This window comes from Barbus barbus (genome assembly GCF_936440315.1).
Source record: "Barbus barbus genome assembly, chromosome: 45".
Classification (NCBI taxonomy): Eukaryota; Metazoa; Chordata; class Actinopteri; order Cypriniformes; family Cyprinidae; genus Barbus; species Barbus barbus.
In genome coordinates this window covers 25717666-25730688 of record NC_136723.1, presented here as the reverse complement: position 1 = coordinate 25730688, position 13023 = coordinate 25717666, and the positions used below count along the sequence as shown (strand labels likewise).

General features: G+C 36.9%; 1 protein-coding gene across 1 annotated transcript in view; it reads left to right on the top strand.

Moving 5' to 3' along the window:
* Window positions 1-341: 341 nt before the first annotated feature.
* cplane1 (ciliogenesis and planar polarity effector 1) overlaps window positions 342-13023 on the top strand; it is a 52302-nt gene continuing 39620 nt past the window's right edge. The window contains exons 1-15 of the mRNA XM_079407590.1: window positions 342-443; window positions 1123-1237; window positions 1310-1445; window positions 1519-1638; window positions 2611-2849; window positions 2925-3031; window positions 3343-3499; window positions 3580-3683; window positions 5421-5603; window positions 6462-6711; window positions 6994-7143; window positions 9868-10532; window positions 11345-11526; window positions 11603-11683; window positions 11760-11924. Coding sequence (XP_079263716.1) covers window positions 1127-1237; window positions 1310-1445; window positions 1519-1638; window positions 2611-2849; window positions 2925-3031; window positions 3343-3499; window positions 3580-3683; window positions 5421-5603; window positions 6462-6711; window positions 6994-7143; window positions 9868-10532; window positions 11345-11526; window positions 11603-11683; window positions 11760-11924 — 2650 coding nt within the window. The 5' untranslated portion in view covers window positions 342-443; window positions 1123-1126. The remainder of the gene's footprint in view (window positions 444-1122; window positions 1238-1309; window positions 1446-1518; window positions 1639-2610; window positions 2850-2924; window positions 3032-3342; window positions 3500-3579; window positions 3684-5420; window positions 5604-6461; window positions 6712-6993; window positions 7144-9867; window positions 10533-11344; window positions 11527-11602; window positions 11684-11759; window positions 11925-13023) is intronic.

Genomic DNA, 13023 nt, shown 5'->3' with positions numbered 1-13023 from the left:
ATAAAATACGACTAACAGAGGAGTGAAATATAAAATAACAAACCAAAACAAATGTTTGATTTGATATTATTAAACACAATAATTGATGTAAAACAGCTGGTTTAAAGTAAAGCATGCAGAAGATTATTTGAGTGTTTGTCCTGTCAGTCTCTGCTGCGTTGGACTTTTTGAACACTTCATTAAAATATTCTAACTATATATTAAGTTTGCAATAAAGCAAATAAAATAAATATACTTCATTACTGTGGACAGAGCGCGCGCGCTACTGACATTCAGGTCAAGCGTAAAGACCACGCGCCTCCTGAACGCGCATGCTCGTACTCGTCTGCTTCTGCTTCTATGGCAACGCCGCGGGAATGTTAGGAAAAGCGGAAGAGGAGGGAGGTTTGAGAAACAGCGGAATAAACAGACGCGGAATTGTTTATTAAAATCATGGCATGATGGTAGAGTATAAAGACGCTTTAACATGTGTTTGTGACTCTACAGGAGTTGTGTGTGTGTGTGTGTGTGTGTGTGTGAGAGAGCGCTAATGCTAATGCTAATGAATATTCAGCTGATTTATGTGTTCGTTGAATATTAACAGAGTTCAGAATCATTTATAAATCTTTCTTTATTCTGTTTCTGTTTGTGTTTATATTCTTTATTTATCTGCTCTAATACTTTATTTTGGCTACTGATTTGATTTATCTGCGAATGAATTTGGTAAACAATAACAATAACAATAATAATGCAATTTATTGTAGAGTATTTAGAGTAAATATTATATTTATTATAAGTATGTACTTTATTTTTGCTGCTAGTTTGATTTCTCTGAATGACTGCTAAGGTTGAATTAAAAAAAAAATACAATTATTATTATGTATTTCTATTTTATTATAATGCAATTAATTTAAGACTCAATTTCACTAACCCAATATGTCATATTGAGTAATAAGCATTTACTCTCACTCGTGTAATATATATGTTTGTTTGTGGTTGTATTGATGATTTCGCTGTAAAGCAGGTAAAAACAAGCCGCTGTGTATAAAGGCACTGCTAATAAAGCTGCTTCAGTATTTAGCATTGTTAGGTGTGCTGTAAATACAATGAATTCCCCTGATTGTTTTCATATCCCTGTTTTAGCTGGATGCTGTGGGACTCCCCATCAGGGCCGAGAATGGAGGTGAAGTTGGAGGTGTTGTTGTCGTCCAGCATCAAGCGCAGAAAGCCGTGGCCCAGATTCTGCTGGCTGGGCAGGGTGAGATCATACGGTTACAAATGATCCTCTGTCGTTTCACACAAACACTGATATACTGTGTGTTGCTTCCAGGAAAAGGAGGGTGTTTTTCTGTTAGATGACAATCGGATCAGCGAAATACATTTGGTTTCGGGACAGACCAAAAAGAAGACCCCAAAACTCCAGCCGCTGTTGCCGAGGGTGCTGACCATGTCTGCGTCTCAGAACGGTAAAGGATTTGAGATCTGTGATAAATCTTCAGCGCTGCGGGACACAGGTGTGTTTAACAGTATTATTTGCAGGCGTGTGGCTGGTGGGTCTTCTGCTCTCTGGAGAACTTTTCCTGTGGAACAAAGACAAGGATTTGTTGAAGACGGTCTCCGCCGTTCCTGAGGTTCATCAGCTGCTTTCTTCCATTAAAGGTCTGTGTAAGAGTTTTTCTTTTTATTTATGTATGTTTCTAAGCAGCTTCACAGTAATAATGGTATTTATGTGAATGAAAATTAAAATTGGCTGAAATTTGAGACACTCTCAAGTCATCTGAGATCAGGATGAGTGTGTTTCTTCATCAGGTTTGTAGAAATGTGTCTCTGCATCAGTGTCTCAGCAATGGATGCTCTGCAGTGAATGGGTGCCGTCAGAATGAGAGTCCAAACAGCTGATAAAAACATCACAATAATCCACACCACTCCAGTCCATCAGTTAACATCTGGAGAAGACAAAAGCTGAAACAAATCCAGCATTAAGACATTTTTAACTCAAATATTAATCTATAATCCATAATAACTCTTCCTTCAGTGAAAAAGTGTTCTGGTGTCAATCAGGAGAGAAATCTGCAGATCAAGCAGCGTTTACAAGACAAAACAGCTCTAAACAAATGTAGCTGGATTTTGATGCGAGAGACAACAGCAGATGCAGTTTTTCACTGGAGGAAGTGTTATTTGTCTTCTCCAGATGTTAACTGATGGACTGGAGTGGTGTGGATTATTGTGATGTTTTTATCAGCTGTTTGGACTCTCATTCTGACGGCACCCATTCACTTTAGTGAGCAAGTGATGTGATGCTATATTTCTCCAAATCTGATGAAGAAACAAACTCCTCTACATTTGGGATAGTTTGAGGAAGAGTACATTTTCAGCCAAATTTCATTTTTGGTTGAACTATTCTTTTAAATGTCACAAAGCTCATTAGCTATGAAACAAACTCAGTTCAACTGTAAAGCAGCACTATAAGTCAGTTCAGCGTTGATTCAGTGCAATAATAGTGCAGTTCATCAAATTATGAAACAAGCTTAGTATCATTATCAGGCTCAGTTTATCTCCAGGTTTTTACAAACTTTTCTTGACACACATCTGGAAATTCTCCTCAAACGAACACATTCTTGTCTTATGAAGGTTCAGGGACAGCAATACGGCTTTCTCTGCTGGTTTCGGAGAACGCACACCGAGTTTTCCTGGCCGCTCTGACAGGACAGGTGTTCCTCTGGGAGTGTTCTTCACCTCAGGATCTGAGCAGCCCGCGGGACACCACAGTCCCGGGACGCTGGAGGCAGATATCAGACCATGACAACATTCAGCTGCCCTCCTCGAAAGACAAAGAGGCTTCCGTTCACAGTGTGTTTGTGAAGAACCAGGTATAAAAACACTGATCTGATGCAGATTGTTTAGGTTTCTTGTGGATGTGTTTTATTCGTCTCTGGTGTTTTTAGGCAGTTGGTGACGTGTGTCTGAGCGCGTTTCTCTTCATTGCTGAAGCGCAGCTCATCGTCACCTTTCTGAAGATCCAGTGGGACTCGACGTGGGACAACAAACTCAGGTCAGATGATGCTAAATGTGCTTTTATCCATTATAATTTACAGCTCTTTTGAACTATGCTTATTTCAAAGCATAATTTGTTAGTTTGTTTTATGCTGGTGGTTGTTATTAATAATAAATGTAATTATTTATTGAACATTGGTCTCTTTTGTTATATTGCTTTCAGCACAATTTAGTCAAAATAAAAAGCCACTTGGTAATATAAAATGATGCATTTACGTAGAATAATCAGACAGTTTTAACCAAATCAAGTTGCATTGCATTGAATGTTTCTGCATCTCCTGGTCTATTTCTCTGCCCTTTGCTTCACAGTTCAGTGGGGTTCAGTGTTCGCTGGATCTCTAGGTCTTACCCGCTCAACCAGCTCCTGCCTCCGTGTAAACCAGTGAAGTCCAGAGGCGCTCTGGTCCCAGCATTCTCTCCAGACGGTCAACTACTAGCCGTCGTCCTTAACCAGAGAGACCCACAGGTGAACTCAGCACTGCATTCAGTAGCAGTCAATCAGGAAAACATTTGAGCAGTGATTAAAAGCGTGTGTGTTTTTGTCAGGCGACGCAGGTGTTGTTCATCAGCACTCAGAACTTTGTGACCGTGTCCAGTCTGTTAGGAGGGTGTGGCGTTAAGACGCTCAGTTTACCAGCAAAATATGTGAGGTGGGTGATTAAAAACTCTCAGGTAGACATCATCCGACTGGCTGGCTGTATGCACTTACTAGAGAACAGTTTTAATTTAGTATCATCAATATAGTATTCGTTTTTATTGGTGCTGTCAAACAATTAATCGCATCCAAAATAAAAGTTTTTGTTTACATAATATATGCGTGTGTACTGTGTATATTTATTACGTATATATAAATAGACACATGCATGCATATATATAAAAAAAAAAAAGCAGCTGTGCTTTTCATCATATTTGTTCAACAGTAGGCTTACTTCAATATTAATGAGGGATTAATATCTAAGTTATCTGATTAATATCATAGGATGTGTCAGAACGGGCTTCAGTTTATTAGCATAAAATCACTCTTCAGCTTCACCTCTGGCAGCTATTCCTTTTTAACTGCTTCTTTTTTAAAATATTGCTGCATTATACTCATAATCTAACAGTGTTCTAATCATGTGTTCATAGATAGGTTTTCATGTTATATTTTTAACATTCGTTTTCATAACAGTCTTCAGATATTTTCATTATCTCCTTTACGACCATACCCCGCCCCCCGGCACAAGCCACGCCTCCCCAGTACTCAATGATCAAACCTAACGATGAGCGAAATGAGAAATTGCCAAAAATGCAACTTGTACAAATAATGACCTTTATAATTAGAGCCTTTTTAAAATCAGGATTCTTACGTCTGTTTTCATCGTTTTCTTCATCCTCCATGGTCATTAAACAATTGAATATTGAGAATAGTGACTTAAAAGAGGTTTGTGAGATTGTTTCACTCCCCATCTTTAAGATTCAAGCTTTATATTTGTCACATGTGTTCCTGCAGCACAAAAGCAGTCATCAGTAACACAGGTATATTTGTAGCAATAACCAACAATACATTGTATGGATCAAAATTATACATTTCTCTTTTATGACAAAAATCATTAGGATATTAAGATCATGTTCCATGAAGATATTTTGTAAATCTCCTACTGTATATATATATCAAAACTTCATTTCTGATTAGTAATATGCATTGCTAAGAACTTCATTTGAACAACTTTAAAGGAGATTTTCTCAATGTTTAGATTTTTTTGCTCCCTCAGATTCCAGATTTTCAAATAGTTGTATCTCAGACAAATATTGTGCTATCATAACAAACCATACATCAATGGAGAGATTATTTATTCAGCTTTCAGATGATGCATAAATCTCAATTTCAAAAAATGTACCCTTATGACTGGTTTTGTGCTCCAGAGTCACGTATGCAGATTTCACGAGTTCACACTTATATATATTTAGCACGAGTAAGGTAATGCGTATTTGGCGTGCTGTCCTGGGGAAGGGCTCCAGGCGTAGGAATGGCCCGAACCCAGAGTACCCCCCATAGTGTGGTGAGAACTGTAGTGATACCTGTTGAGTGGAGAAGGGGTGGTGGAGGGTTGCTGATTAACCGTCAAATGAACAGAGGTATGCCAGCTGTATTTATATCCATGCGTTGATTAACTTGAGTACGAACCTCCTGTGTTAATTAGGCTGAAGTATCTGATGTGCTCCTCCCGAACTTTGTTAATAAAACATAATTTATAAAAAAAAAAAAAGAAGTAAACTTGGTCAGCAACTTCTATATTATGTTCAGCAGCAGATTGTGCATTAAATAGCAATAAACATTCGGTAAAGTAAGATGCATGCACAGAGTATGTTATGACTCGAGGCAGTAAGAGTGCTGTGTTTTCCTGCAGGTCGTACTGGGCCGGATCTGTGAGCTGGACTCCAGAAGGTCTTTATCTGGCCTGTGTGCTGAAGAGAGGCTCTCTGCTCATGCTGGCGCGTCTGGGTGGACTCGTCTCTCTCTCCACAACAGGATGCAGCATTGAGTTTGGTGCCGCCCACTTCCTGCCTCTTCACCCGCTGGTCACCTACAGGTCATTTAATCGCTTCCTCTCGTTTATGCAATTTACTGACCCTTCCAGTGTCACTGAGTGAAGTTGATATTGAACTCTTGTAGAAACATTAATGGAAGAAATGCAGTCAAAAACATTGTTTTTGACCATTACACATTTTATGTTGTTGTGTAGGTTTTATGATATCGTTTTAACTGTTTCTAAATAACTATTAACATTTTGTATTTATTTAACTTTTTTGTATTGATTTAAATTGTTAATTTTTTAAAATAATTTTATTAATTATACATGCGTGTTTTAATTTTAAGTTTTATTTTACCGAAACAACACATTTACAAATTTAGTACAATTATTTAAATACATTTTCAGAAAACTTGTTCAAATAATTACACATTTAAAAAAAAAAACCTTTTACAAAATGTTTTTATTTAATGTTGTAGTTATTAAATATATACATTACTTGCAGAAATAATACACTTTTTATTAGATAAATACTTATCTTAATCAATATTTTTTTACTTGTATTATTTTTTTTTCTTCTTTCAACATATCTTTCAGGATTTATGACACCTTTTTAACTGTTTATAAATAAATAATGTTAATAATAATGTTTTTGTTTATCTGTATGTGTATATACATCTCTGTTCATCTTTTTCTTCCTTTCCCATGGTCATTGTTCAGTGTCAGTACATGAATAGTGAGACGTCTTTACATAATAATCACTTCTCTGCAGGCATGAGACATCATTTCCTCTCACATTTAAAATGTGCAACACTATAAAAATATGAATGCAAGCTTTATATCAGATGCATGCTGTCATGCATGAAAAAGATTTTACATGTGAAGTTTTCTGACTATATTGCTGGATTTCCTCCGTAGACCTCCGGTGGCATTGCAGTCACAGGACGGCGGCGTGTCCAGCTCCAGCGTGTCGCTCCGTGACCCCATGAGACAGCGCTACTCCGTCACGTGGCATCCTCGCCAGCCGCTCCTCATCGTGTCTGACGGCTACATGCTGACTGTGCTCAGGACGAGCGAGCGGCCGTCTGCTACGGCAGTGATGAGCGCCGCCCTGCTGGACGCTGTGCAGGGACTGGAGCACACACGCAGGCTCCTGGGCTTGTCTCAGGTCAGCGGAGGGGATGGTACTTACTGGTAGGGCTGGGCGATATGGCAAAAAATTTAAATCTCGATTTTTTTAAATTAATTAATTAATTTTTTTCAGAATGTTTGGCCAACTCTCGAATTTTTACGATTCTTAAAGGGTTCCTCGATTTCTACAAAATAAAATCATGGCAAAACATTCAATTTGAATTAATCGATAAAATCAGAAAAATCTCCCAGCCCTAGTTACTCTTGTGTTGTTTTATTGCTGTAATGATGGTTGACTAGCTTCTTCTGGGTGTTTCAGCCTCAGTTCAGGTCCAGGCTGGAGTCCATGTCCACTCTGATGTTCACAGGAAGTCTTCAGGCTCTTAAAGAGAAAGAAACGCCGCTGTCTACTCTACCTCTGTACCTGCAGGACACAGCAGACCTCACACACTATACTGAGAGAACTCCGGTCAGCCGATGTGATAGCATTGCCAAAAAACACATTATGGTTAAAAAAGACAACATGCCAGGCTATTTTTGATAATATCATAAATATTTATTTTTAATTAAAATATTTTTATTTTAGTTTTATAATTGTAGTAGTTATACAAATTTTTTTATTAATTTAACATAAATTAAATACTATTTAGTTTTCAATGATTACACTTTTTTTAGCATTGTTGTTCGTTTCCTAATTTTTGTCTTTTAATCAACATTCTTACATCTGTATTCAACAACACATTTTAAATTTTATTAATTAAATGTTTTTAATTAATTTGTTTAAAAATCTATAAATTAAAAATCCAATTATAATTAATTTTAGTATTATTAAAATAACTTTTACAAATAATTACACATTAAAATACAATCACTTGTAAATTTTTATATTTAAAAGTATTTTTAAAAAATATTTTTATATTTAAATACTTTTTTTATAATGTTTTAGTGATTAAATTTATATACTGGTTTTAAAAAAGTTCTACTTTTATAATTTTATATCATCTAAATATATAATGCTGTTTTGTGACAGATAAAATAGCATAGTTATAGTTTTAACTGCATATAAATATTTTTTTATAACACAACAGCATAAATCATTTTGAATTAAATTACATTTTTATTTTATTATAATTGTATTAATTATACAAAGTTTATAATTCATTTTAATGTTTTGCTTTTAGATTTTTTGAAGAATTCTATAAATATTTACATTTAATAAAATTATTTAGAATAACTTTTACAAATAATTGTAACAAAACAATTTTTATTTAAATGTACTGATTAAATATACATTTAAATATATATATATAGATTGAATATCTATATTTACACACATATATATATAAATTTACGTATAATACACACATACATACACATATATATATATATATATATACATACAGTGGTGTGAAAAAGTGCTTGCCCCTAAACCTAATAACTGGTTGGGCCACCCTTAGCAGCAACAACTGCAATCAAGCGCTTGTGATAACTTGCAATGAGTCTGTTACAGCGCTGTGGAGGAATGGTCCACTCATCTTGGCAGAATTGTTGTAATTCAGCCACATTGGAGGGTTTGAGCATGAACCGCCTTTTTAAGGTCATGCCACAGCATCTCAATAGGATTCAGGTCAGGACTTTGACTAGGCCACTCCAAAGTCTTCATTTTGTTTTTCTTCAGCCATTCAGAGGTGGATTTGCTGGTGTGTTTTGGATCATTGTCCTGCTGCAGAACCCAAGTTCTCTTCAGCTTGAGGTCACCAACAGATGGCCGGACATTATCTTTCAGGATTTTTTGGTAGACAGCTGAATTCATGGTTCATTTATCACAGCAAGTCTTCCAGGTCCTGAAGCAGCAAAACAGCCCCAGACCATCACACTACCACCACCATATTTTACTGTTGCTATGAGCGGTTGAGACGAGCCTTTATGTTCTTTTTGCTCAGCAGCGGTTTGCGTCTTGGATCTCTGCCATGCAGGCCATTTTTGCCCAGTCTCTTTCTTATGGTGGAGTCATGAACACTGACCTTAACTGAGGCAAGTGAGGCCTGCAGTTCTTTAGATGTTGTTGTGGGGTCTTTTGTGACCTCTTGGATGAGTCGTCGCTGAGCTCTTGGGGTAATTTTGGTCGGCCGGCCACTCCTGGGAAGGTTCACCACTGTTCCATGTTTTCTCCATTTGTGGATAATGGCTCTCACTGTGGTTCTCTGGAGTCCCAAAGCTTTAGAAATGGCTTTATAACCTTTTCCAGACTGATAGATCTCAATTACTTTCTTTCTCATTTGTTCCTGAATTTCTTTGGATCTCAACATGATGTGTAGCTTTTGAGGATCTTTTGGTCTACTTCACTTTGTCAGGCAGGTCCTATTTAAATGATTTCTTCATTGTGAACAGGTGTGGCAGTAATCAGGCCTGGGTGTGGCTAGAGAAACTGAACTCAGGCGTGATAAACCACAGGTATGTTTTAACAGGGGGGGGGGCAAGCACTTTTTCACACAGGGCCATGTGGGTTTGGATTTTATTTTCCCTTCATAAACAAAATCCTTCATTTAAAAACTGCATGTTGTGTTTACTTGTGTTATCTTTGATTAATATTTAAATTTGTTTGATGATCTGAAACATTAAAGTGTGACAAACATGCAAAAAAATACAAAATCAGGAAGGGTGCCAAACATTTTTCACACCACAGTATACATATGTCTATATATTATATCATATTATTTATATTATTATTATTTCATTTATTTATATATATATATATATATAAGTGCTGCCAATCAATTAAAAAAATGAATCACGTTAATCACAGTGATTGTGATTAATCAGGATTAATCGCAAATTTAAAATACTAGGATTTAGCTGTAAATGTGTTCAAATAAGAATAAGAAATGCATGACAAACTAGTTTAAGGAAACAGAATCTTTCACATCTCTGCCAGGTATGAGACATAATCCTTATTCTTTTGTTTTAATTCAGCCATTATCAGCCTTTATACCGGCAATAAAACGTTTACCAAGCCACATCGCTTCAATCCCAGAACACATTTACCCAACTATTATCAGAAGTATTTGTAAATAAATACAACAAAACATTTTCTTGTGACCTTATGTGAAGTATTATGACAAAATGCATTATGAAGAAGAATTGGACCTGTTCTGCAGGTGTTATTTTTGTCAAATAAATGGTGTCTCTCTAGGATGAGGAAGACCGTGATTCTGATGAAGGTCCGTATACCTGCTCACGCACGGAGGACAGAGGCAAGCTGGAGTTTGCGTCTATGTTTGACAGTCTTCACGCTCAGACACAAACACACCCAGAGCGGTCGTCCTCGGGTCAGCAGGAGGATCTGGACGGGGTTCACAGGAGCCTCATGAGAGCCTGGGCTCTGGGCGTCTCTCTGGGCGGCTCCGTCCAGCAGAGAGAGCGTCTCCTCAGATACACGGTTCTCTGCATCGCTCGTCTCCTGAGCCTCCTCTGGGTCAGAGACAGAAGCGCGTGGGTCACTCACGCCCTTCACACCCTCAGCACGCTGCTGTCCTTCCTCCCGTGGGACGCCGAACGCACCGCAGGCCGAGGCTGTCTGGGCATCACTGTAGAGCTCACTAGATGTTTCGTGGACACGTTTCTCCCGCTTTCCTCATCCGATTTAACCCTTTCCTCCCAGAACTTCAGCGCAGCGCTCGTCGTCCTTCAGCGAGCGTCTCAGAGTGTGGATCAGACCTACAGCCTCCTGCCGAGAGCAGTGCATCATGGGAAAGACGGTCAGCTGACATATTCCTCCGACATATTTTCTGTCCCACTGTTACAAGACGGCGTTGATGCTGATGCCGAGACAGGAGCACAAACAGCACCTTCTAATAGGTACTTTTTGGTGTACTTGACTTGGTGTACTAAGATTTTCCTAACTAGTGCTTTTTTTCAGTCATCACTATTTCTGCTCGTTGTTAGTGATGTGATCAAATCCCTGATACAAAGTATTAAACTGCAGCATAAATGATTCCTTAGATATTATATAATAGCAACCACCCAGAACACCCTAGCAACTTCATAGCAACATAACACAGAGCATCTTAGCAACCACATAGCAACGCCCTAGCAACCAACCACATCACACTTGCATCATGGCAAGCACCTCTCACAAAATTATTAGTTAATTAATAATGTATTATTTTAATTCATTAATTTTTTTGTTTTAATTAGTTTATTTGATCTGAATTTATTTAATTAATTTGATCTTTTTTGATTAATTAGTTAGTATTTAATAATATTGTATCCATTTATTTAAATTTATTTCCATTTAGTTATTTTGAGTAAATAATTTTTATTTAATTTTTTATTTTAATTAATTGATTAATTTAACTGTATTATTTTAATTATTTATTTTATTTATTTCCATTTATTTTTTATTTTAATTACATTAAAATATATTTTAAGTTTTATTATTCATTTCCAATGTTTTAGTAATTAAATATTTATTTAAAGTAATTAGTTAATGCATTAATGTAAATTTATTGATTTAAAATGTATTTTCCATAATTTTTTTATTTTATTATTTTTTTTCATTCTTTTATTTATTTAATGTTTTTGTTTATGTATTTAGATTTTTTCCATTTATTTATTTTAAATGTGAGAGAGCACTTTCTGTCTGGCCTGACGTCTCTGGTGTTTTTCAGATTGGTGGTTATTTGGCGCGAGGTGTACAAAAGGGCTTTGTGTTACCAGGAGGAATTACGTGACCACAGAGGCGTTAAAAATGAGCTTGAGAAGATGTCAGTTATTATACCTCAAATCCAGCAAGCTTTACAGTCAGCTGGAGACCGTCTTGAGGAGAGCCACACACTGCGTAGTTTCAGCGGTGAGCATGAGCAACCAAAACAGAAGCATCTTTTATTACCATGATGATATAATAATGTGATGTTGTCCATCTGCAGGTGAACAGCACTTTATTTTAGGAGAATATACGGAGAGCGTTCAGGTTTGGAGGACTGAGCTGAGGGCAGAGAGACAGAGAGGTCAGTCTCTGTTTTTAATTAATCTCTCCCGTTAAATGTCAGGCGTCACTCACTGTATCCGTCCTGCGTCTCACAGCGGGTCCGATGAGGTGTTACCTGGAGACTCGCGGCTGTCTGGCTCTTCTCTACACGCTGCTCTTCCAGTATCGACTGCGAGAGGCTCACGGTCTGTGTGACCGTCTGGCACGCCAGTTACAGACACCAGCAGCACGACAGGAAGAGGACACGCCAGGAGAGGATGGTAGGAACTAGATTATTACTTCTGTGAATTGACCAATTTCAAAATGGACAAATATTAGTCAGGTTAACCCTATAAAACTAATGCTGCATCTGAATAGGCCTACTTCTAAAATATATGTGACCCTGGACCACAAAACCAGTCTTAAGTGTCAATTGTTTGAAAGTGAGACTTATGCATCATCTGAAAGCTGAATAAATAATCTTTCCATTGATGTATTCTATGCAGTGTGTACGGAACCGAACTGAACAACTAGTTGTTAATGATGTATTTAAACGTCTTCGTTTGTATGTGAGATGCAAGAAAATAAGTGAAAGATGTCTTAACCTTAGCACATTTTTGACACGGGTCAGTGTTGCCAGATCTTCATAAACAAGGACCAGCACAAAAAACACTAAAACACCCAAATGCTTTGTTTTACAACACCAAAAAAAATAAAGGTCAGCAGTGTTGGGCAGTAACTAGTAACTTTAGTTACTGTAATAATATCACTTTCTGCTGTAACTAGTAGTGTAACTAATTACTAATAAGATTACAGTAATAATATTACAGTAACCATCCATAAAACAGCTTAGTTACTTTTGATGCCTCAACCCCGCTGATTTAAAATCCAACAATCAAATAATTCCTAGATTTATTTATAATTTTGACGACTCGCACATGCATGTGATGCCTCCAGTGCTGCAGGCAAGCTTGGAATATGGAAAAGCTTACATTTAGCAGATAGAAATATTGCATTATATTGATTTTGTCAAGAAAAAAGATGATCTGAACACTGTTGTGTAAGTTGTGGCTTTACTTTACTCTGGCATCCCACCCACATCCCTCTGATCAGCATGTGCTACATTATATTACTATAATTATAGTAATTAAAAATCTTTTAGAAAAATTAAACAGTTTCTTGCAAACTTTGGTGATTTGATAAAATACATAATGAAATATAATTGTATATGGGTAACAGAGAAATTACAATTAGCTTCAAGCTGCACATGACAATTAATGAGATTAATACAACACTTCTACTTGAAAATCACTATTGAGTGTTTGTAACTTCTGACTGCGATCCAGTGTGGATTTTGGTCAAATGATGAGGCAGAAATAT